At 44.0% G+C, this 26,529-nt stretch overlaps 2 protein-coding genes across 7 annotated transcripts; one reads left to right on the top strand and one right to left on the bottom strand.

The window, feature by feature from the left end:
• The first annotated feature begins 235 nt into the window (after nucleotides 1–235).
• Nucleotides 236–8,441, top strand: HSBP1L1 (heat shock factor binding protein 1 like 1). Its single transcript, XM_065935105.1, has 5 exons — nucleotides 236–394; nucleotides 2,018–2,084; nucleotides 3,077–3,170; nucleotides 5,646–5,698; nucleotides 5,797–8,441. The coding sequence occupies exons 1-4, from the start codon at nucleotides 344–346 to the stop codon at nucleotides 5,668–5,670; spliced, it is 237 nt and encodes a 78-aa protein (XP_065791177.1). The 5' UTR covers nucleotides 236–343; the 3' UTR covers nucleotides 5,671–5,698; nucleotides 5,797–8,441.
• Nucleotides 8,442–15,396: 6,955 nt separating this feature from the next.
• TXNL4A (thioredoxin like 4A) lies at nucleotides 15,397–26,509 on the bottom strand. Of its 6 annotated transcripts, none has more exons than XM_065932256.1 (5): nucleotides 24,567–25,348; nucleotides 24,057–24,201; nucleotides 23,567–23,636; nucleotides 19,620–19,723; nucleotides 15,397–15,803 (listed from the first exon to the last, which is right to left on the bottom strand). In XM_065932256.1, the coding sequence occupies exons 3-5, from the start codon at nucleotides 23,615–23,617 to the stop codon at nucleotides 15,632–15,634; spliced, it is 327 nt and encodes a 108-aa protein (XP_065788328.1). In that variant the 5' UTR covers nucleotides 23,618–23,636; nucleotides 24,057–24,201; nucleotides 24,567–25,348; the 3' UTR covers nucleotides 15,397–15,631. The 6 variants fall into 6 exon arrangements, with proteins under 6 accessions (XP_065788328.1, XP_065788327.1, XP_065788325.1 ...); XM_065932254.1 differs by lacking the exons at nucleotides 24,057–24,201; nucleotides 24,567–25,348 and adding exons at nucleotides 25,763–26,009; nucleotides 26,215–26,386 and having other exon boundaries at nucleotides 15,638–15,803; XM_065932255.1 differs by lacking the exons at nucleotides 23,567–23,636; nucleotides 24,057–24,201; nucleotides 24,567–25,348 and adding exons at nucleotides 25,842–26,009; nucleotides 26,398–26,509.
• Between the last annotated feature and the right edge of the window lie 20 nt (nucleotides 26,510–26,529).

The raw sequence follows: 26,529 nt of genomic DNA, 5'->3' as shown, positions 1-26,529 counted from the left end.
GTCACACAGCAACGCGGTGGTACCTGATACCACCACACCGTGCGCTTAGAAGCAGGTAAAACGGAAATTTCTATGCTGTGCATTCTCTGCCAGGATGATCATTAAAAGGTCGTGCTCACTCTGGGCTCTGAAACGATGAAAGTAAAACAATTAGTGGAGCTGGGATAGGCCTGTCCGCCGAGGTCCCGCCCCGCCCAGGCCGCCACCCGCGCGCCTCTCGGGTCTTGCTCTGCGCGTCCCGGGCCATCGCCGCCGGGAGCCCAGGGCGGCGGAGCGGACGCCACGGAGCGGCCGACCCGGGACCAGCCGGCCTGCCTGCAGCCCGGGCCCGCCGGCTTCAGACATGGACGCACCGGGCCCCGAAGCACCCGGCGGGCGCGCACTGCGGGACGCGGTGAGTGGGGACCCTCCCGCCCTGAGCGCCCTCAGGGATGGACGCCCTGCCCCGGAGGCTGGATCCCCTCGCCCCTCACCCAGCCCGCGAAGCGCCACCACCCCCACCCACCCCCAGCTGCTTCCCATTTGCAGAAGGAGCTGCAGTGCCAGAGATGAGATGGCCCAGGGCTGGTAGTCTCATTAAGAAGATTTGGTTAGGTGTACTCAATTGAATCCACGTTTTTCTGACCAAAAAAAAAAAAAAAAAAAAATCTGATTGACCGCCGGAAAGCGCTCCAGACAGAGGGCCTACTCCACACAGGAAAGCAGAGTCCAGCGGGAGGCCCGCCTCGGCTCTAAAGCAGAGATAACACTGCGCGGAGGTAGTGTGTCCTGGACGGGGTGAGACTTCCACCTGGAAACAGGGCAGCTTGAGTGTGCCCGCCGTCAGTCACAGGGATGGTGTTCCGGTTTGGCCCCCTAACAGGTTTCGGCAAACCCAGTCCCGGCGAACAAGCACCCACGAGTGTAGGGGCGGCGTGCGCCCACGCGGTGTGCTCTGGGGACCCTAGCAAAACTCCTTAAGAATTCTTTGAGAAGCCGAGGTTAGAGATTTTCTCCTATGCTATCTTCTGGACGTCTGACAGTTTGTTGCTTGTATTTAAATGTCTGATGGCTTTGAGTTAATCGTTGTGGATGGTGTGTGGTAAGGGTCAGGCTTGTTTGCTTAGTTATGGTTGGGCTGTCACTGTTCCGGCTGTTGGTTGAACCTGTTGGTTGATTTTCTTTACCCTTTGCGTGGGAAAGCCTTCTCACCCTGTCAGGAATCAACTAAGTGTAAGGTGCACCCTCTGTGAAAAACAGTACTGGAGGTTCCTAGAACAGTAAAAACAGAATTACCATGTGATCCAGCAAGCCCACCTGGGGCATGTATTCAGACAAAACTATAATTTAAAAAGATACATGAGCCCCTATCTTCACAGCATTATTCACAAAAGCCAAAACACATAGAAACAATCTAAATATCCATTGACAGATGAATGGATAAATAAGATGTGGTATGTATATGTATGTAATGGAATACTACTCAACCATAAAAAAGAATGAACTAATGCCATTTGCAGCAACATGGATGGGTCTAGAGATGATCATACTAAGTGAAGTAAGTCAGACAGAGAAAGAAAGACATTATAGGATATCACTTATATGTAGAATCTAAAATATGACACAGATGAACCTATCTACAAAACAAATAGTCTCATAGACATGGAGAACAGGCTTGTGGTTGCCAAGGGTAGGGAGAGGGATAGGGTGCGAGTCTGGGGTTGGTAGATGCAAACTATTACATTTAGAATGGATAAACAAGGTCCTAATATACAGCACAAGGAACTATATTCAATATCCTAGGATAAACCATAATGGAAAATAATATTAAAAAATAATATATGTACATGTATAGCTCACTCACTCTGCTGTATAGCAGAGATTGGCATGACATTGTAAACCAACTGTACTTCAATGTAAAACAATTAGCATCAAACCAGAAATCAACTGTTTTTAGGGATGGTTCCCCTTCCATAGTTCTTAGAATGCTCTGCATCATAAGTAAATATATATTCACTTGTCTTGTTCAATTTTTCAGGCAGAAAATCTATTTCAGGAACTTCAAGAACATTTTCAAGCTCTGACGGCAACATTAAACCTCAGAAATATCCTTTTCTATTTCATAACAAATATTGCAATGCTTTTGGGCTGTTGAACTGTTGTGGACTATCTTGTTTCCTGCTGTTGGTGGGTAATTACTGACCCCGAGCTTCCTGGTGTTTTCATCTGTGCTTTTACAAAGCGTCCTGATGTATTAATTACCACCTGAAGGTAATAATTCCCAGCTTGACCAGCGATGCAGGGTGTTTATGTAAGGCAGGGATAAAACACAGGACATACATAAAGTACATACTATCCAGTGGGCTTTTCCAGCAGGCTTAACTAAATCTGGATGGTCTGCTCAGTAGCGTTTGTACTCCCTCAAACAGTCTGAACTCTGCACACGCGCTGGGAAGGTCTTCAACCTAGGGATCTTTATAATGACTCTCCTGGCCTCGCTTTGCTTTGTAACTTCAGCAGCTGACTGACTATCTGGTAAGACATGAATTCAGTCAAAGTTAGGTAGAGTGTTTGTTTCTGGTTTAAGAAAACCCAGGAAAAGGGACACTTGCCCTAAGACATCCCCAGGTGAACTCACATCACACAATTAAACTCCTGCCTTAAAATGTGTGTGCATCATTTGCTGAGGGAACCCTTGACTTGCAACTTTTGATCCTGCAGATGGGGCCCAACAGGGAAAGGAAGATTCTTGAACATGATAAAAAGAAACAGTAGGAAATTGTTTTAAACAAAGGTAATTTTCATCGTATGTACATGCTGATTAGACTTTGGTTAAAACACGATTAAATATACCAGACAAGCTCACAGCCTAGAATTCATGTGCAAAGAAAGGGAGCCAAGTTTTCAGAACTGGGTACACAGTGTGAGGATTAACAGCAGCTCCAAAGCCCGCGGGACACGGTTAGTGAGCACTGACCTGAAGGTGTTTGTGCCTTCAACTCCCTCCTTTCATGTGCACCACAGGGAGTTTTCACCAGTCTTTGAGGGACCGAGCTAAGTGCCCGTGTCCCATGTTCTGCTCTCCTTGACCTTGTACTGGAAGAAATGGGGGGTCGCATTGAAGACTTGCAGAAGAACGTGAATGACTTGATGGCCCAAGCCGGGATTGACAGTCCTGCTCAGAAACACAGGTGAGGCCTTATTAGGGCACTAATGTTCACCTGTCTCATGTCCTCTGCTTTCCTCTTGAACCTTTACCCTGTATTTGTTCACTAAGGGAACTACTGCTTCTGCACTGCATGAAAAACCTTTAGGATTTTAAAAATTCACAAATGCTCTTTTCTAAATAGAACAGAAACACTCTCTCATTGTTCCTTAAAAAGTGCACATTTAAAGGAAAAACCACCATTTAAAAAGTGGATTTTATTAAAGTACTTTTCACCCTCATTGCTCAAATTAGCCTTCAATCAAAACACAAGTCACGATGAGTGAGAGATCGGGAATGATGACTAGTGGCTTCTGTTTGAGACAGTACATTCATGGCACCATTTAAAGAAGACACAGATGCATTAGGCTCTCCCCCTGGTTCATGAGCGCTTCCTGAGGGTCCCACCCTGCCCCCCCAGAATGCAGGCATTTCTTTTCTGGGGGAATTTTGCACTTCATTTTTTTTTTTTTTTACTATTTTATCTTTCACTTTCATTTTATTTTTATTGAAGTTTTTATTGTATTTGATGTACAATATTATATGTACAGGTGTACATGTAATGTGTACAATGTAGTGACTCACAATTTTTAAAGGTTAAACTCCATTTATAGTTATTATAAAATATTGGCTACATTCCCCAAGCTATAATGTATTTTTGTAGCTTATGTTACATAATAATTTGTACCTCCGAATTACCTAATCCTAACTGCCTCTCTCCTGCTCCCCTCTCCCCAGTTGTTTGTTCTCTGTATCTGTGAGTCTGTATATTCACTAGCTTGTTATGTTTTTTAGATTTCACACATACAAGTTATAACATATAATATTTGTCTTCCTCGGTGTGACTTATTTCACTTAGCATAATGCCCTCCAAATCTACGCACGTTGCTGCCAATGGCAAATTTTCGTTCTTTTTTATGACTGAGTAGTACTCCATGGTATATATATACCACATCTTCTTTATCCAGTCATCTGTTGGACACTTGGATTGCTTCCCTATCTTGGCAACTATAAATAATGTTGCAGTGAACATTGGGGTACATGTATCTTTTTGAATTAGTGTCTTTGTTTTTTCTGCACTTCATCTTGAAGATGTAGATAAATGCTAGGCTTCAGTTCTCAGACTGAATGTGTTGTCTGTGTAACATACCTGGAGACACAAGCCTTATTTTATTAAGATACTCAAGCATGTTTCACTGACATAATATTCTGCTTCTGTGAGCACACTCTAATTTTAGCTGAACAGGTAGATGCTGTTGTTCTCCTTGCTTTCATTTCTCTGTCAGTTGTTATCCTGAGTCAGCTGGCAGATCACCTGTGCTTACCTTGCTGAATCAGAGCGAGTTCACTGTCAATGACTTATTTATAAATTTCTACATCTGCTCTTCTGGTGGAGAAGATCACTGGAGTCTGTCCTGCACACATGAGCTGCAGGTCTGGGGGCGGGCACTCCAGCTGTCTGCAGAATACTTGGCTCTACCCGGGTGGGGGGACTGCCTCAGACAGACCCACCTGCCCTGCAATGCTGTCCTCCCTGCAGGTGCCGAGCATCACGTCCTCAGCGCGCTGCCCTGAGGGGGCTGGTGGCCAGGAACGTGGTCCCGTCCTGTCACCACCCAGACTCCAGTGGGCTGTTTAAAGTTTGGTCAGAACCCATCATAGGTTAGGCATCAAGTTAAATGGACAAGTAGATATCAAAACCTCACCTTTTTGATGCACATACAGCCATTATTTAAAGCAGCATGAGAGGTCAGTTGCTGCTGCTGCTGCCAAGTCACTTCAGTCATGTCCGACTCTGTGCGACCCCATAGACGGCAGCCCACCAGGCTCCTCCGTCCATGGGATTTTCCAGGCAAGAGTACTGGAGTGGGTTGCCTTTGCCTTCTCCTGAGAGGTCAGTTAATGCCTTTTAAATTAAAAGAGGTACCTGAATAGATCTAAATCTGTTTGGCTAGATCTGTGCTTATTGCTTTTGCTGGGCCAGGGGTTCCTAACACAGGGCTCTTGCTGTGGATTTCAGGGGATTTGGTAAACACCCTAAACTTGTATTCCTGCTGTGAGTAGGGGAGTCCATGAACCCCCAAACTACTGTTCCACATTCTCCTGGCTCCCGCTCGGGTGCAGCATCTGAACACCTGTCCTGCTGCAGGGAAGCAGGCAGGCAGTTGTTCCAGGAGAATGTCTTCACGCTTTTGATGTGAAGTAGCATTCTGCCATTGGAAGAGCAGGCACTGTTTATTCGCCTTAAATTGTGCATCCACACAAGTGTCTGACTCAAATGAGAATCGTTTAACATTCAGATTTTCTATATACTGAATTTTTCCTGTACAAAACTGTTCTAGTAATTACAGGAAAGTAAGGTACATTTTTTTTTGTTGATAGTTTTGGAGTCCAGTTTATTTAACTGCACATTAACTGATATTTAAATCAACCATTACTTCTTTCAATTTTTTTCTTACAGACTTGAAGACAGAACAGTCATTTGAAAATATGAAAAAGTGAAAACTTTAACAGGTCAGTTTTCCTCCAGAATTAAGCTCTATATAGAGCTTTCTTAAGAATATCATAAGCAGTTTTCTATAGAAGTTACTTCTTCAACATCTGCATTTCAGTTCAATAATTCCAGTCACACGATTTGGGGGAAGATTCATGTTCACCGTCCAGTCCAAGCAGACCCTGATGGTATGTTCTCCAAACCAAAGGACAACCAGAGAAGCAGTTGATGCAGGAGCTCTGGACTGCTTCCTGGGATACCCTCACCTACCCCGCCCCCATGTAGAGGTCGTGACCAAGGAGGTGCACAAAGATTGCACCCACCTTTATCTTGTCAGTTAGAGATGCTTTCAAGTAATTGTCAATTCACCTATCTCTGAGCCAAAGTAAAAAAAAAGCTATGATCACCTAAAACAAGGTCCATTGTAGGCTCCTATAAAAAAAAAATTATCCCTGCATATAAAAGAAATCATACTCTTTATACTAAAGTCAAAAGCACTTCTACAATTCAGAATTATACACTATCGGTACTTTTTTCTATGCAAGCAATTTTATATAGTTCATCATATTGCTTGTAATCCAATATCCTGTTCTCATATCATAAACACTTTTCCCCATGTGAAAGTTTCATACACAGTTTGTATGGTTACTATACTCTATCATGTGGCTGAAACAATTTAACCATCTCCTTAACCATTCCTTGGGGTTGAGGTTATTTCTTACTTTCTGGCTAGTATAAATATGCTTTAATGAACATTGGCTATCTTCGAATTCTCTGCACATTTCTCTAGGGCCAGAAGTATGACCACAGGCCAAGCACACTGAGCAGAATGCATGTAAGAAAGGAAGGGTCATTTTACCAACAGTAATGCAAACCCAAAGTTTTCAAATTGCATCATTTAAATTCAGTGTTCTTGGTGGTTTAAAATCATATTTCCATTTGGTTATATGAAAGATCTCAAAGCATCTTAGCTGTAATTTTAGTTTTAGCAGAAACTAGAGAAAATTACTTGAATTAAAGTAAACCAAACAGATTTGCATCTCCATGAATAACACAGAACACAACTTAAAAGCCCAGGATTTTTAATAAATTAAGTAAGTAGGAAAGAAAGCTTCTGTTTAGTTATTAAATAAAAACATAGACATTGTCAAAAATTTATTAACTTCTTTGCAAAGAAAGTTCTCAGCTGATCGATCCCCTTTTATTGGCTCATTTGGCCGTTTAACATCTCAATTATTCACTCAAACCACAGATATCTACCTTTAAAGAGATTACTTGGTATTTTTTAATATCATATCTGTTTCAGTATTTTCCTAATACTTTTACAAATAATTGCTATTTTCCAGCACCCTGATACATATATTTAGAAGAAATCAGAATATTTTCACAAGAGGGAAAATAGTAGACAGATTTGCATGTACTTAAATATTCTTATTCTAATCTAAATGGGATTAACACAACTTTAGTAGAAAGCAGTTTATTCATTGAATACCTAAGTAAAATGGAGTTGCTTCATATCAAATCCTATACTCTAGGATTGAATCTGTAATTTAAAACACACTTAACACAAAGTTATGAAACTTATGAAAATATAAAGCTTAATAATAGAGTTGAATCTATAAGGCAGAAGTGCTGAAAGTTTTAAATTCTCACATTTCATTTTCTTTTTTACAATTGCCTAATCTATCATCATAGATTTTTAACTCTCTCCCCAAATCTCCTTTCAGCACTCCCGCCCAAGCTTTTTGGAAGTGAATTCCATCACCTCACACCTCCTTCCCTAGCAGAGCCTCTCTGCAGCCGCTAGCTCCCCTCAACCACACCACGTTCTCCAGTCCCAGGCCCTCGTCCCACCACAGGGCCTGGTTCCAAGGTTCCTTCTGTGCCGGGAGCCAGCACACGAGATCCCACCCATGACAAGGTCATGAGGAGAAGGCCTGACAAGCAAGGCAGATCAGGAGTTCAGGAATTTCGAAAAGCTGCCCCGGCGCTCACCTTAAAGATGATCTCTGTCTTTCTGACGCTTGCTATATTAGACTACTCCCTAATTTCTGTGACACAGGTAGAAGGCCTTTCCCGATTTCTCTCCAAGCAGAATCAACTTAGAACTTTAATCAACATGTCCCCCGGACGGCAGTATCCTAGAAGATTATCCAGGATGAAAGGAGTGTTTCAATTTAGACCCCTTTGCTGGCATTCTAGCCTGCTTGGCAAATGCGTATTAATGTAACACAAAAATATTATTTTAAAAGTGGTTAGAATTGTTCATTTTAACCAGGAACGCTAAACAGGGGCTGCCTCACCAGAGCTGCAGAGTCTTTGTGTTGTAAACCTTTTAGATAAATTCAACTAATAACTTCTGCAAAAGGACTAACCTTTGTGTTCATTAAAGAATAGATTACAGGAAAACAGCTTTGCATTCACTTAGGTCATAAAATGTCAATAGGCCCGGAGGCCAGAAGATAATGTATAAGACACTCACAAAGAAGTTACTGGAAACACCCTGGTTTCCTGAGGGACAAGATGATGTAATGTTAAACTTTCTTCCCCTAAAAATATACTAACTTAGGGTATAAAAGCTATGGTAAAAAACAAAGCATGGCCAGACTCTGCCAGCTGCACTCCCCGTCTGGTCACTCTCTCTCTCTTTCTCTCTCCCTTGCGGACTTGGCCCTATCAAGGCTGGTCTCACGTCTCTCTCTCACCGACACCGTTCATCCTGAGGGTACCCCTGGATCCTGCTGAGGCTGGACCCCGGCACTTCTGGACCAGAGTTACACACACACACACACACACACACACCAGTTAGCTGGACCCCGGCACTTCTGGACCAGAGTTACACACACACACACACACACACACACACACACACCAGTTAGCTGGACCCCGGCACTTCTGGACCAGAGTTACACACACACACACACACACACACACACACACACACACACACACACACCAGTTAGCTGGACCCCGGCACTTCTGGACCAGAGTTACACACACACACACACACACACACACACCAGTTAGCTGGACCCCGGCACTTCTGGACCAGAGTTACACACACACACACACACACACACACACACACACACACCAGTTAGCTGGACCCTGGCACTTCTGGACCAGAGTTACACACACACAGACACACACACACCAGTTAGCTGGACCCCGGCACTTCTGGACCAGAGTTACACACACACACACACACACACACACACACACACACACACCAGTTAGCTGGACCCCGGCACTTCTGGACCAGAGTTACACACACACACACACACCAGTTAGCTGGACCCTGGCACTTCTGGACCAGAGTTACACACACACACACACACACACACACACACCAGTTAGCTGGACCCCGGCACTTCTGGACCAGAGTTACACACACACACACACACACACACACACACACCAGTTAGCTGGACCCCGGCACTTCTGGACCAGAGTTACACACACACACACACACACACACACACACACACCAGTTAGCTGGACCCCGGCACTTCTGGACCAGAGTTACACACACACACACACACACACACACACACACACACACACACACACACCAGTTAGCTGGACCCCGGCACTTCTGGACCAGAGTTACACACACACACACACACACACACACACCAGTTAGCTGGACCCCGGCACTTCTGGACCAGAGTTACACACACACACACACACACACACACACACACACACCAGTTAGCTGGACCCTGGCACTTCTGGACCAGAGTTACACACACACAGACACACACACACCAGTTAGCTGGACCCCGGCACTTCTGGACCAGAGTTACACACACACACACACACACACACACACACACACACACACCAGTTAGCTGGACCCCGGCACTTCTGGACCAGAGTTACACACACACACACACACCAGTTAGCTGGACCCTGGCACTTCTGGACCAGAGTTACACACACACACACACACACACACACACACCAGTTAGCTGGACCCCGGCACTTCTGGACCAGAGTTACACACACACACACACACACACACACACACACCAGTTAGCTGGACCCCGGCACTTCTGGACCAGAGTTACACACACACACACACACACCAGTTAGCTGGACCCTGGCACTTCTGGACCAGAGTTACACACACACACACACACACACACATACACACACACACACCCCAGTTAGCTGGACCCTGGCACTTCTGGACCAGAGTTACACACACACACACACACACACACACACACACCAGTTAGCTGGACCCTGGCACTTCTGGACCAGAGTTACACACACACACACACACACACACACACACCTACACACACACACACACACACACACACACACCAGTTAGCTGGACCCTGGCACTTCTGGACCAGAGTTACACACACACACACACACCAGTTAGCACCTTTTGTGTCTGATCTCAGCTTGAACATGATCTCCTGAGAGGTTCTTTCCCTGTGGGTCTGATGTACTTCATATGGTCTCTGGCTGACTGTCACAGTTGTCATTTCACTTCTTTGTAATCATTTGAGTCTCCTCCACAAGGCAGCAACTGGTTTGATTTTTCTCACCTCAGCTTCTCAGGGCTGACACCAGCCCTGGGACCCACGAGCTACTCAAACATTTTTTTAAATTAATGAATGAATTTTTGGAGTTTCTAAATACTTTGCAATCTTTTCTATGATGCTTTTTGCCCACGGAGATGTGTGAGAGCTTGATCACTTTTTGAGAAGAAAACCAGAGGCCACAGGGAAGACTGGGAACAACAGCAGTGACTGTAGACTGGGGTGGTGTGGGGAGGCACCATTGAGCTCCTGAGGGCGCTGAGTGTTCCTTGTAAACCTTTGACGAAAAGTGTAAAAATGCCAAAAAGAATGCTAGCATCAGTTGCATTTAAAAACCATGTAGGAAAACTCTTCAAAATGATACCCACCTAAAGTAAGTCTTCCAAAAGGTCCCAGTCTGATCTTCAAGACCTCATATAGTCACAAGAAGTCTGAGGAGGTCTCGAATATACACCCTGAGTTTTAACTAAGCAACCCAAGAAACCACACTTTGAGTGTGGTTTCAGAAACATCAGCAGTGCGGTTTTCTAGGAGAGTTGTAGACAGTAGATGCTTTGATTCTGTCGGTGCCCGCTCCTCATCTCTTACCGGCTTGGTGCAGACAGAACTGGGCAGTCTAGCCTATGGACACTTGGATGCCTACGTAACAGCCTGTTGCAAACAGATGGCTGCTGTTTGTTGTACTGTTTCAGATCTTTGTTGTGAATGTCTTAAAACTATGTAAATAGCATTATACCCCAGTATCCTTCTGTACATAGTTTTCCATTCAGTGGTTTGAGATTTGCCTGTGTTAATACATGTAGGTCTAGATCAATGTAACTAACTGCAATATAATAGTCCTTTGACTATTTATCATTTGTTCCCAAATAATGCTGCAAAATATAACTCTGCAGAGACATCACTTTGCCAACAAAGGTCTGTCTAGTCAAAGCTATGGATTTTCAGTAGTCATGTATGGATGTGAGAGTTGGGCAATAAAGAAAGCTAAGTGCCGAAGAATTGATGCTTTTGAACTGTGGTGTTGGAGAAGACTCTCGAGAGTCCCTTGGACTGCAAAGAGATCAAACCAGTCAATCCTAAAGGAAATCAGTCCTGAATATTCATTGGAAGGACTGATGTTGAAGCTGAAACTCCAATACTTTGGCCACCTGATGTGAAGAATTGACTCACGGGAAAAGACCCTGATGCTGGGAAAGACTGAAGACAGGATGAAAGAAGATGAGATGGTTGGATGGCATCACCAATTCGATGGACATGAGTTTGAGCAAGCTCCAGGAGTTGGTGATGGATAGGGAAGCCTGGCGTGTTGCAGTACATGGGGTCGCAGAGTCGGACACGACTGAGTGACTGAACTGAACTGAGTGCTGCAGTACTGTCATGTCTCCTGTGTGTGCTTGTCTTTCCAGTTTACTGATTACTTACTCTATTACTGAGTATATTCTGTACCTCCTAGGTTGGTTGCCTCTGTGTCAGTTGCCTTGTCTAATTCCTGGACTTTGCAATAAAACTCATCCTGGGAAGAATGGGAAACAGAAGTCTCTTTGTGCTCAGAGAACTGGGGGTATCATCACCTTTCTCTACTAGTTCAACTTGAAAAAAAGCAACATGCACAGCAATGAGGCAAGGTTTGATAACCCTACAGGTCTAGGTTTCAAATTCATGTCCTCTGCAATTAGTTGTGGTGGTTTAGTCACTAAGTCATGTTTGACTCTTGGGACCCCATGTACTGTAGCCCACCAGGCTCCTCTGTCCATAGAATTTTCCAGGCAAGAATACTGGAGTGGGTGAAAGTGAAAGTCATGTCCGACTCTTTGGACTCTATACAGTCCATGGAATTCTCCAGGCCAGAATACTGGAGTGGGTAGCCTTTCCCTTCTCCAGAGGATCTTCCCAACCCAGGGATTGAAGCCAGGTCTCCCACATTGCAGGTGAATTCTTTACCAGCTGAGCCACAAGGGAAGCCCAAGAATACTGGAGTGAGTAGCCTTTCCCTTCTCCAGGGGATCTTCCTGACCCAAGAATTGAACTGAGGTCTCCTGCATTGCAGGCGGATTCTTTACCAACTGAACTGAGGTGGGTAGGTACCCATTTCCTTCTCCAAGGGATCTTCCAACCCAGGTATCGAACCTGGGCCTCCTGCACCGCAGGCAGATTCTTTACTGACTAAGCCACCAGGAAAGCCCAATTAGTTGTAACTTTGGTCAACTACGGTTTAGTTTCCTTCTCTGTAAACTATCTACCTGGCAGGTGCTTGGAAGGATTTGAGAAGTGACTTATAAGTTACTTGGTTAAGGGTGAGGTAGATTGTAATAAGATATAAGCTTAGTATTAGTTAATAAGCTTTTTACAATAAGATATAAACATAGAATAAAGAGGTCAAATCATAATTCAGTGATAGTATACTTATAAAGCACCAGTGAAAAGATAATTTTTAAAGTCAAATGTGAATGAAGTTATTACAACTTGTAAATAAAACAAATTCATGAGTAAATTTACAAATGTGAAGTATGATTTTTTGTTTGTTAATAAAGCTTTATCAATGAGAGAGAATTCATATGCCATGCAATTCATCCAACTAAAGCATACAATTCAGTGATTTTTCATATATTCACAGACATGTATAACCACAATTCTGCAAGATTTCCATCATCTTAAGAAGAAATCCTGTACCCATCAGCTGTCACTGCCCAATTTCCCCATCCTCCAGTCTTAAGCAATCACTAATCAACTGTCTGTCTCTATGGATTTGCCCATTCTAGACATCTCCTATAAATGGGATCACACATGACATAGTAACTAGTTTCTTCTACTTATGTTAATGTTTTGGAGCCTACATCAGTACTTCATTCCCTCGTATGACCAAGTGATAGTCCACTGCATGGATATAGCACTGTTTGATCCACTGGGGAGCTGATGGACATTTGAGACGCCTGTCTTTGGCTCTTGTGAAAAATGCTGCCATAAAAATTCGTGTCCAACTTTCTGTGTGGACATACATGTTTGAATCTCTGAGATATACATCTAGGAGTGACTCTGACAGGCAATTCCACGCCCTATTTTTGAGGAACTGCCACAGTGATTTCTACAGTGACTGCACCACTGGCCCTTCCCACCAGCAGTGCATGTCATCCAGTTTCTCACATCCTTGTCAGCACTTGTAATAACAGACTCTTGAATCTGTTCACACCCATTCTCATGGGTGTCAAGCGGCATCTCCTGGTTTTGATATGCATTCCCTTGGTGACTGATGACGGTGAGTATCTTCTCAGGTAATTACTGGCTAATGGTCTTACTTGAATAAATGTCAGAAGTATACTATCAAATGTCTTTCATATGCCAGGTATTTGGGATCACATTTGCTTTAGCACCTCATATGATACAGCATTATACTATTTTTGGAAAAATTAAAACTGGAGACATTAAACTGCCTATTTGCATTTGAGTTTTATGTCCATTTTTAATTTTTTAAAAAATATTTATTTGGTTGTACTGGAATCTTTAGTTACGGCATGCAAATTCTTAGATGCAGCATGTGGGATCTAGTTCCCTGACCAGGGATCAAACCTGCGCCCCCTGCATTGGGAGTGCAGTCTTAACCTCCAGACCACCAGGGAAGTCCTTATCAGTTCAGTTCAGTTCAGTCATTCAGTCGTGTCCGACTCTTTGCAACCTCATGGACTGCAGCACACCAGGCCTCCCTGTCCATCACCAACTCCTGGAGTTTACTCAAACTCATGTCCATTGAGTCGGTGATGCCATCCAACCATCTCATCCTCTGTCGTCCCCTACTCCTCCTGCCTTCAATCTTTCCCAGCATCAGAGTCTTTTCCAGTGAGTCTGTTCTTTGCATCAGGTGGCCAAAGTATTGAAGTTTCAGCTTCAGCATCAGTCCTTCCAATGAATATTCAGGGCAGATTTCCTTTAGGATGTACTGGTTGGATGTCCTTGCTGTCCAAGGGACTCTCAAGAGTCTTCTCCAACATCACAGTTCAAAAGCATCATTTCTTTGGCACTCAGCTTTCTTGATAGTCCAACTCTCACATCCAGAGATGACTACTGGAAAAACCATAGCCTTTACTAGACGGACCTTTGTTGGCAAAGTCCCTATATCCGGTTCTAAAAGCACATACTTGTGTGTGTGTGGCTTTTTAAAAATTTCATTCTTTGGTAAGTACACTCATGTTTCAACAATGAGTCAATCTGATAAGGCAGTGAGCCTTTTCACAGCAGAGGGCCCCCAGGGAATGCTGTGACTGAGTATAGCAGGTGTCAGACAGCAGACGCTACCATCCTCTTCACACGGGAGAGATCTTGCCCAAGGTTCTCAGTAAGCGATGGAGGACGGCTGTGAAGCCAGGTGTGGGCTCCAGGTGTGCTCCCCAGAGAGTTCCCTGTGCTCCTCCACGCCAGGTGTCCACTCTTGACTTCATAGTCTGTGTGCACTGAGATGTGCCCGGGAAGATACCAACTAACAAATGCCGCTGGGGTAAGCGATTTAGGAGAGGAACTGGAGATTGTGATGAGGAAAGTAGCTACATGGACTGAAGGGTCTGGTTTCCATGTAAAATACATTGTATTAGATTTGATCTTAGGAAGTATAAGAATCAGCTCTTAGTCTTTAAAGGGAAGACTGCAAAAATCATTATTTTATCATACTGTTCTTATAACCAGAATAAAATATAATTTTTCGTTAAGTGTGTATTCTTCTTGAACTCAAGCCTTTGGTTCTGTTGAGAGTTTAGCTGTGTCCCTGACAATTCCTGCACTGGAAGTCCTCACCCCAAGACCTCAGAATGTGTCCTTGTGGAGATGGGGCTGTTGCAGACGTCATGAGTGGAGACAGTCATGCTGAAGCAGGGCAGCCCTCACCCAGTGGGACATCTGAACAGACACGCACATAGGGAGAACACTGCGTAGGATGAAGGCTGGGACTGTGGTGAAGCATCACCAGCCAAAGGACAGTTAAGACGCCAGAAACCACCAGAGCCAGGAGAGGGGTGGGAACAGACTCCCGTCAGGCCCTGGAGGACCAGCCTGACAGCTGGATCCAACTCTAGCCTCTGGAACCATGAGACACACTGAGCCTCACTCAATGGTAAAGAGTCAATTCTTGACTGCCAAAATCATTAATCTATACACTAAGTTTCTTAGTAAATAAACAATTTTGACCATCCCCATCAGCGTGTATTTTATTTATTTCAGTTAGATATTTACAGATATTTGCTGATACAAAAATACAATGACCAGGCAGACTAAAGGCGAGGCAATGCCACCCACACTGCAAAACCCTCCAGCTCCTTGAGCTTTCCCAAACGCTTTCTCAAAGGCTTTAAATAGTTGAAAATACTTCCCCATGAGAATGACCCCAGGGCACCATGTGCCCCGGGTGGACCAAGCTCAGTATCTGTACTTGGTGGAGTAGTCCTTTGGAGACACGACCAGCCCGCGGCCCTTGCGGGCCCCCCGGTACACTGTCTCGATGATGTCGATCATCTCCTGCTTGTCCTCCATGGCCCAGTTGATCTTGTTGTTGTTGCCGGTGCCCAGGTCGATCATGATGTGCTTGTTCCTGTAAGAGGGAAGGGGTCAGTGCTCACAAGAATCCCTCTGAAAAAGAACAGCATGGAAACATGCCTTACATCCCCACCTCCATTACAGGTTCCTGTCAAACATCAGCACAATCAAGAGGATCCACCATGGTTTAGAAGACTGGAAACCATCTAAATACTGTTAAGAAAGACACTCGTGTTCCTTCTGTGTGCTCTGTAATTCCTTAGGACAAATAACCTACAGGGCAATCAAGGGTCGAAGGACACAGCCTCAGTTACCTGGAAAGCCAAACAGTTTTCCAGAGGGTTGTAGTAACTTACCTGAAAAAGCAACGTGTGAGTTTCTCATGGTGTTCTTGCGAGCACTTAGTGCAAATGTTACTGAAAGTCCTACTGACTGTGAAGTGAATGATATTTTGCATTCCTCGATTCTCCATAGATGGATCTTTCAAGAAGCTACTTTTTAAAATGAACTTATATGTGCACTTCATAAAATAAAGATATTAACTCTTGTTGTACCAGCTGCACTAATAGTTATTGATTTAACTTTCTGTTTTTGAGAGGTTATGTGCCAGGCTGCCGGCTACTGTTTCCTGGCGTGGGCTCTACCTGGGGCTGCAGTGAGGTTTCCTTCCACTTAGGGCGAGCTTCCAGGAGGCAAACTGGACGTCACTCTCCTGCTGCAAAAACTCGCTTCCAGGAGTCACACTGGCCCAGGAATCCGGGCATCTGGGCCTGGCCCTGCCCTCCCTTCCATACCTGCCACTCCCCACCCCCACCTGTGTCGCCCAAGTCCTTGCAGGTCCCCACACGTGTGGGCCATTCTGCCCTATGCCCCTGCTGGGCTCAAGCTGAACTTACTCAGCAGCCTCTACATACTCCCTGCCGCCTGATGACAATCAGTATTTGTGCCTCTGCAAATACCTGCTGCAATACTGTGACTTATAGGAAAAATATATATGTGGTCACTCAAAAGATATACTCTCCTATGTATTTGGTTTTATCCACAGTTCCTGGCTTAATACTGCCAAAACCTTTGGAACTGTCCACAGTAAGAATGATGGGATATTTGGACTCTGGTCCTCAGTTCCTGAAGACACTTCATGGTCATAAAGCTGAAATGGGTGCCTTGCTATTCCTAGGCACCTCTTCTGTTACAAGGGAGTTCATGTTAATGAAGGCCACTTCTAGATCCTACGACTGCTTGTGGGTGAGGGAAAGCCGCTCCCACCGGCATGCACACACGCTGTCACCTGTCACTTTTTCCTGGTTTCCGGTGCTGTCTGCTCTGCTGTTGCCATCAGAGGATGTTCTGTGACAGCAGGCACCCTGTCTGATCTGATTCATGTCCCAGCATAGACATAAAACTGAGCAGGACTTTATGTGTATATATATTTGGTGAATAAATTAACTAAAATACTGTTACTACTTGACTTAGAATTCTGGGTTGCAGGAACAGCAGAAGGCTTTGTCTCCTTTTCTGAGTGCAGCATCAGTTCTAAAATATCAAAATACACATCCAACCCCACACCACTCAACCTCTTCCCCCAGCAAGGCATCTCCTGCCCCTCAAGGCTTGTCACAGGCAGTGGAAGGCAGGATCCAAGACGGGAGGACTTTGGGAGAATTCTGAGGGGTAGACAGAAAAGACCCAGACTGCCTTCAACAGCCTGTCAGTAGGAACAAGGACTGGGAGGAAGCGGGGATGTGTTATAGAGAGTGGAGGATGTCTGCAACACTCCAAAGTGACGGACGTGGATACCAGCTGAGGACACCTAAGTGTCTAGAAGGTGCTGCCGAGTGTCGTGCTGCTTACAATAAAAGGAGAAGAGAGACAAACTAGTGTAAGATCTGTTAACCAGAAAAATTTCTAGGCCTCTCCAGATAGAAGAAGGTGCTGAAATCCAGAAACGGCCGCTCAACTCTTGACAAAGAGGCCACACAACCTTCTGCGGAAACCTAGGAAAGACCTAAAGTCAGAGTGTCCAGTCATAGGACAGGCTCTTCCCCGAGGAAACAGCTGTTGGGCAGAGGGCACCCAGAGCCCGGGACAAGAACCCTACTTGCTCAGGCTGAAAGGGAAGAGCATGCAGTGAGAAGAGCTGACAAAACCCCAAAACGCTGTTGGCAGGAAGCAGTTGAAAAATGAACCAGCTGCAAACGCCCTTCATGAAAAGGCAAAAAATAAAAACCTGCCTTGGGCCAGGAGGACGACCCAGTGCTGCATCAGAGCCCCTCCTCCCCATCTTCCCTTTTTGTAAGCCCAGAAGACTGTTTCTCAAGACTGTTCACACTGCATCCTGGAGGAGGGGCCACAGATAAGGAACAGCCTCCAAAGCTAGCCAGAGAAGCCTCATCCACACCTGATTCTGCAATGGGAGCCGAGGGTGGGGCCACGGAGGGGGCAGGACGTGAATCTCTGCAACCGGGGGTGGGGGTGGGCCTGGCCCGGCATGCTGCCGTGCACAGAACCCTAAAAGAGCCCCTACCTCCCGCCTGAAGCCCCCAAACTGTTCTGCAACGCGACCATGTCCATCATCAGGTACATGATACCACACAGGGGGGTCTGCAGTGGTCCCCATGGTTACTCATCAGTTGATTTTAAAATAAGGGGATTCTCCTGGATTAAGGGGTTCATCTAATCCAATCACACACGCCCTCTGAAAGCAGAACAGGGTGTTAGAGCAGCTTATGAAAAGAACTCGACTCACTGCTCAGGGTTTCAAAGACAGAGGGGCCTCTAGGAGCAGAGAGGGGCCCAGAAGAAACAGATCTCAGACCTGTGACCACCGGAAACTGGATCCAACCAGTAGTGTCCCCTGAGCCAAGTGGATTCTTCTCTGACCAACAGCCTAGATGGGAGCCCAGCCTGTAACTCTGGTCTTCGGAGACCCCACGTCAGAACCCTGAGCCTGCCTGGACTCTGACCTACAGACCATCAAGTTTGTTACACAGAACAGAGAGTGAGTACACACCCTGCACACCCCACCCAGACTTCCTCACCCACTAGGGAGCTCTGCTTCTAGAGCTGGCTTAGTGTTTACATTGCTACTTACTAACTTCTGCAGTAACATAAGAAATTCTGACAAGTTAAAACAGTGTCATATGGTGATTTCTTTCCAAATTAAACCTCCACAACAGAAATTTTTTTCCACTCATGCTGTTACTTAACTTTATCACAGAAATACCAAAAACCGTGTTTATATCTGAATCAGATTCCTGTGTCTAATCAGTAGCTACTCCACATTCTCCTTTCATGCAAAGTTTGTAAATCATAGGTGCAAATTCATTCAAGGCAATCAGGGAGATTCTATTACTCGAGCCAATGATTGATTGACTAGGGTCCACAAAAGAATTTTTCAGCTGATAAATGATCTTTTTATAAGATTTTGTATTTATAAGCAAACTAACGAAGTATCGGTTTCCCTCTTGGATATCACAAAAGGATGCTAAACAGAGTCAGTAATATATTTAAAAACTGAGTTACTGTAAACACATTTTTCAATTTAAAAAGTGAATTACTGTAAACACATTTTTCATCAACAGATTAAATTTAAAGTTATCTTAAATGTCAATAAGAATGTCCTCCATTTAATTACACGGGTCACCTAGGTCCCTGGGCAGTTATTTCAAAAGGGTAATTTGTAACTGAGTAAATGGTAAAACTGGAATTGTTACTTTGAAAATTATTTAAAAGATCACATTGCTTGCCTGGTGATACAAACTGTATTATGATATGACTGCATTACAACTTCCTTCTAAAGATACCTTTATTGCATTAAATGCCCAGACCATCTATTCAAATTAAATAACAACTTTAAGATAAGTGAACATACCTGAAGAAAAACATGACAGTACACGGATCATATAACTCATACATTTTGTTGAAGTCAGGTACTTCTGTAATATCCACAAGATAAATAACTGCAAAATTTTTAACCTAAAAGTAAAGGAGATTGGGGGGGAAAAGAACTGAAATAACAAATCAACTTTTTTTTTCTGTAAAAGCACATTAAAAAACAAAAACAAAAGAATCTGTATATAACAGAACAATTTTCAAACTAGCTCTGCAACAGGTTTTCCCAGAGATCTGCCATGTGGGAAATCACTTCACTAGCATCACAGTCCTGAGCAACTGTCCATTAGCATGCTTAACGTTTTCCAGAGAGCAAGTTATAAGAGTCCTGCAAGAAAAGTCCACGGACATATCATTCATGCTGATCCAGTAAAATGCTACACGAACTTTTACAAACATTTAATTGTATGTAGCAAACAAATTTTTTAAAACATGCCCCTGGAATTCAGCCACACATTTCCCTCTAACTTAGGTCTGGACGCCTGCCTAACAACTCAAATCATATTGTAGGTAACAAATGTTCTCATTTCTTCCTTAATTGCAAGTCCATCACAGAACATTTAGAAAACTCAGAAAACCATAAATAAAATTATGTCCAACACCCAGAGTTAATTTCTGAGAACATATTTTTACTATATTCTTTCCACTTTTCTGGTCTATATGTTTATGCTATTCTAATAAAATGTGATCATACAGTGATCATACTACAATATTTTGTATCTCACTTTAATTATGAGTGTCCTCATACAAACTGTATACTGTATATAAGAAAACAATCAAAATAAAACTTTATGGCTACTTAACAGTTCATCAAATGGCTATGCCATTATTTTACCATTCTTCTGTTATTTTTATTTTTCATGAATATAAATAAAATTTCATTAATATCAATTATTCACATATTAACATTATTACCCTTAAATTTATATACATATTTCATTATTTCTTAAGGATATACACCTAAAATAGAATCTTTAGAACAAAGGACATGACATTTTAAATGCTCCTTGTAATTTCTGTCTCAGTGCCTTTTAGAAAGCGTATAACAACTTAAAATACTGTGGGTTGTGGGGAGGGAGGTGGGAGGGGGGTTCAGGATGGGGAACACATGTAAATCCATGGCTGATTCATGTCAATGTATGGCAAAAACCATTGCAATACTGTAAAGTAATTAGCCTCCAACTAATAAAAATAAATGGAAAAAAAAAATACTGTGGGTTGAATTATGTCCTTTTACCCTAACAAGAAAACAAACTGAAGCCCTGACCCCTCGTTCTCAGAAGGTGGCCTGACCTGCAGAGCACATTAGCGAAGGTCAAATGAGGTCATACTGGAGTCTGAACCATGATCCAACCCGGCTGGTTGAAACAAGCCAAGGGAGAACACAAACACACCAACTGAACCCAGAGGGCTAGGGAAGGTACCTAGAAGTCGGGGAGCACCCCAGGAGGGGAGACACCAGGATGGGGAGAACAGCAGGGACTTTCCCGAGGGAGCATGTTCTGCTGACATCCCAATCTTGGATTTCTGACCCCCAAGCTGTGAGACATCACATTTCTCTTGTTTAAATCTGCCCAATTTGTGATGCTTTGTTACGGCAGCCCCAGAAACTTCACAAAAAATGCACATTTCTTCTTCCAAACTAACTCTAAAAATCTGACTGTAATTTACCAGTGAAATAGCATGGGATTTGGTTTAATACTAAAGTATAAAAACTGAGGGATTAAATGGCACAAGACTGACAGAATACTGGTAATTGTGACAAGTACAGAGTCCACTATGCTCTGCTCTGTACTTCTGGGAATATTAAGAAATATTGACTATGGACATTAAACCACCACCTTCCACAAAAAGGAGGGAAGGAAGTTTACATTCACAAGCACGCCTTTTGCTGACAGACGTCAGTGCCGAGGTAGGGGAAGAAAAGGAGTCTCTCCGAACCTCTCCCACATCCCCTCTTCCTGGTGAACAGAGAGAACAGACCTGCAGAAGGCAGAGAGCGAGCCGAGCCCCATGTGGTCCCATGCACACAGAGACGGAGGACTGCTGAAAGCAGCCACTCACTCCGCTGTACGACTGCCTCCTGGCAAAAGTTACCCTGCTGGTTTATGAGTTCTGGTGGTTGTGGTTTAGTTGCTAAGTCGAGTCTGACCCTTGCAACCCCATGGACCATAGCCTGCCAGGCTCCTCTGTCCATGGGATTCTCTAGGCAAGAATACTGGAGTGGGTTGCCATTTCCTTCTCCAGGGGATCTTCCTGACCCACGAAACGAACCTAGGTCTCCTGCCTTTCATAAGTCCTGCCTGCATCTAGTTTTACTAAGCAGAGATATTTTATTTTACTTCTTCTCTCACAAAAAAAAAAAAAAAAAGATACTACAATGTAAAAGTTAGGTATTAACATCACAATATAACCACACACACACGCATAGCCTCCTAAAGCATAAAATGACAACTCAATGATGTACAATTTTCACACTGTGAATGTTGGTTTTTACGTGAGGCTTTTTTAAAAGGTCTTATTTTCTTTTGCCTCCAATAATGAGTAAGAAAACTGTAGCTCATTCAGAAGTCAAAAAACATCTGACACTACACGTCTTCATCATCTCTTCCTTCCACATAAATCCCATCATGATAGACGAGAAGCCTCACAAGGCCAGGAACCACATCTGCTGTCTTTTCTGGTGGTCCTCGAGCCAACCAGGACCTGACACACCCAGGGGACCAGTAAATATCACTAGTTGAATGAATAAACTTCAGAAATACACACATATTTCAAAACTCAGAAAATGTTTTATTGTCACTATGGACTTAATTACATAATCCTGAGTTCAAACAGACCTGCCTTAAAAGATGGTCTGTTCTTCCTAGAGGAGGTGACCTGACAGGTCCTCTAGCCTTGCAGCACCAGCTGGCCTCTCTCACACAGTGACAATGCAGTTTCACAGTCCTGCACGCCACTCAATGCCACTCACGCATGTCACTAAGACCGAAGGCTGTCAGTGTTGCCTTCCACCTTCTCTATGAAGCTCCTCCATTAGCTAAGAACCCACCTAAAATTCTGGACAAATGTTCTTGACTGTCAATTGGTACTATGTATTTTTGAAGTATCGATTTTTACATTTTTAGATAGTTCCTTTCAAAGCCATCAAAAAACTGCGTGATAACTTCCTTTTCTCGAACTATTATTATTTGCCCTGATTGGTTACTGGTTCCTATGAGATTTCTCAATTGAGCATAAATTTCTGCAGGTTCAACCTACTGTATGACATGTTTAAGAAAGACCCCCGGAAGTCATTCCTAAATAATTCCATGAATACATTTACCTTAAATACAATCTTATTAGAAGGTCTGACTATGAGATAGTATAACTGAGGTTTTGCATATTTTAAATTCTACTTGTGTGAACTCTTTAAACATACAAAAATTAAACATCCCATTTATTCTTACACATAGTGGGACTTGGTCACAGTGCTGCCAAAATACACTCCTCCAAAATGGCAAGACAAAATAGTCTTACCTTGAAGCTGTGCATAAAATCACCCACTAATCAGAAAACTTTATTTTTTTTAATATTTATTTTTATTTATTTTGCTGCACCGGGTCTTAGTTGTGGCATGTGGGATCTTTAGTTGTGGCACGTGAGAGCTAGTTCTATGACCAGGGATTGAACCTGGGCCCCCTGCTTTGGGAGCCTGGAGTCGGGGCCACTGGACCACAGGGAAGTCCTGAAAACTTTATTTTGATAATAATTCTACCAAACTCCAGACATCTGTAAAATCTTTCAACAAATCTCTATGTTTTTAGTATAGCTCAAAACTAATCCGGCATGAGGTGGGGCTGGAGCTGCTGAAGCAGTGAGTCAATAAAACACATTCCAGGAAAATAGTATAATCAAGTCCAGCCTCAATATTGGAATTTTACTCACTTTAAAACAGCTGGGGTATCCAAACAGGGCTCGTAACAAGATGAGGAACATCTCCCATTATCTGCCATTTCTGCAGAGGGAGATAGACAGTTAAATTGTTCTTTATACTAAAACCTTAAATTTCAAAAATTCCTGTTGAACGTCCCCAAAAAGGGCTTCCAGAATTATAAACTCATATTCTGCCCTTATACTAAGCAGAAAATAAAACATTAACAGTTTTGTAATGCATTTCAAGTTTGCATTTTTAATGACTATACTATTACATAGTATTGGAAGTTTATTAAAATAGAAATCCAAGTTCTGGATAAAAGAAAAAGAATAACTTAAAAGACCAAAGAAAAATACTCCAAGTGAGCCCAATTAAACTGTTCTTACCAACAGGTTCTATTCCAAAAAGAGCACACCTGCTAGCACTACCAGCAATTTGGTCTCTGACATCTACATAGGGATTAAAAAAGAACAATTCTGGTAAAGGTCCCTAAAAACTTACATTGACACAAAATCTGTCTCCTAGCTAAGAGTATCTTGCTGAGTTTTGCTCAGATATGAACAGCAAACAACCCTCACGCTTCTGCCATCCTAGCCTTGTGCTGAGGGCGACCGGGTCTGGACATCCCCTGGTGCTTACACGCCACCTGCAAGGCAGAACCCAGAACACACACCTAAGTTACGTCAGCATCCACACAGCAGTGATTCGATTACTGGAACAGGGTCTTCATCCGTTATCACTGACTTCTGCAGTCTCTGCCCTTGACCACTGCAGCTCAAGTCATATGGAAATGACTTCTGGGCACCACCTCACTCCTGACCTCTGACCTGACGGGGAGAACCCAACTGGCAGAACCCTGCTCTCCTGAGTTCCCCAGGCATCTCTTCAAGCTCCCTCAAAGCCTTGGTGTCCAAGAGGAAGGGGAGGGTAAGGTTATCACCACAGACTCCTGCTCTGACTCAGATCTCATTGAAGGGATTCAGAATTCCTGGGGGAGCTTCTGGACCTCACCTTAGATCTGCAGAATCTGACTCTCTGAGATGCACTTTCGGTGACAGACACAGAAGGATGGTCTCTAATGTTCACAGTGACACCACCCCTACCTCGCTCTGCCTGTCCTACCAAAGAGGAGACAGTGAAAATTACTGATGGCAGGTCAGACTACTTTTCCATTCCTAAATACAAACTATATCCTTACACCTGTTACTCTTTACTCAAAGAAGTTATTTTAATCCAGTCCATATTAGCATATCTTACTCCTGTGAAATAAATGATGGTTTCAATGTTTCCCTTATTTTTATACTCTTTATTAAAATGAATAACCTTTCAAAATAACATTGAATATTAAAATTTTTTACTAATACCCTAATATTTTTGCCTCTTTCCCTATTACTACAATTGCAAAAATCTAAATCAAATTTGGACATGGATTTGGGTGAATTCTGGGAGTTGGTGATGAACAGGGAGGCCTGGCATGCTATGGTTCATGGGGTCGCAAAGTCAGACACGACTGAGTGACTGAACTGAACTGAAATCAAATTTACCCTAAAATACCCATGAGACAATTAGAGAAAGAGAATTAAGCCCTAATTATTCAACAGTGCCCTACAATTGCTCTTTATTGTGAGCAAATGGCCACAGACAACCCCCTGTACTAAATTTAAGGATTAGGAAAACTAGTTTTAACATTACAGTTCTACTTTTTCCCAATGTTTTCTACACTGGACTCACTCTAAGCTATAAATCAAGTCACTTACAAAGAGCACCCTGGGGAAAAGAAGGGACTCAAATAAAAAGAAGGGAATTTACTATGTTGTTACCATAGATGTTCTGCTCAATACATACAACAAATAAACATGGTACCAAAAAAATGACAAGTTTTTTAAACTAAGCCATTCAAAGTAAGCTCCTACATTCAGCCAAATTCTGCAAACGTGTTTTGCTCTTGGCACTACAGATGTAAATTTCTGAAAACACCCTATCAGTTAAAATCCCTATAAATTAATAAGAATCTTTCACTTCTTCAGGGAGAGACATCATGAACCTCTTAAAAATTTGAAAATCTATGGAAACTTCTGCCACTAAGGATATAAGCTATTCTGACCAATTTCAGGGAGCCCATCCTCATACCCCAAGCTAAGTCTGTACTTCTGTGAATCCTACTGCTTCTCTTTAAGTGGTGAACTGGCTGTACTTTTAATTCTTACCGGCCAAACAACAGCAATCCAACAGGATGCAAACACCAAACCGGACGGCAGGACGCGACGGGAGGTGGGGCTGCTTTACCTTTTCAGCAATGCTGTACAGAACCTCATCCATCTTCATGCAAGTAGGGTCCCAGTCGTGCCCAAACCGAATGACGACCACGCGGTCTTCTTCCGAAAGGATGGCCTGATCCACCTGCCAGCCATTGTGCAGGTGCGGGAGCATGTACGACATCTTGGGCCGACGGGTCTGCGGGTGAGTGGGGGAAATCACCGGCCAGCTCCTCCTAGCTCCCCCATGACACACCAACGGGACCCCCCGCCCCACGGAGCCTCACCACTTAGCCTCCCCACTGGGTGTCACCCTGCGGGGCCCCCACCCCACGGGGGCTCAGCCTGAGGGGCCCCCACCCCACAGAGCCTCACCACGGAGCCCCCGGCCTACGGGGGCTCACCCCGAGGTGCAGTCGATGCGCCGCCGGCAGGACCAGGCCCGCGTCCACCAAGTTCCGACCCCGATCCCGCCACAGGAACGCCTCTGCGCCCCGGCCAAGAACCCAAGGCCAGGGGACGCCTGGAATAGCACAACCGCACATCACTCGCCACCCCCTCCCCACCGTCTCCAGCCGCCCACGCACCTCTGCCCACACGGGACCCTCCCGCTCAGCGGTCCTTCCGGGCGCGGAGCGTTCTCACAGGGTGTGAGCGCGGGCGAGTGAGCCCGCGCGCCCACAGAGCGTGAGCGACGACGAGTGCGTGCGCGCGCCCGC

This window comes from Muntiacus reevesi, chromosome 4 (genome assembly GCF_963930625.1).
Source record: "Muntiacus reevesi chromosome 4, mMunRee1.1, whole genome shotgun sequence".
Taxonomy (NCBI): domain Eukaryota; kingdom Metazoa; phylum Chordata; class Mammalia; order Artiodactyla; family Cervidae; genus Muntiacus; species Muntiacus reevesi.
This window is presented reverse-complemented; position numbering and strand designations above follow the sequence as displayed.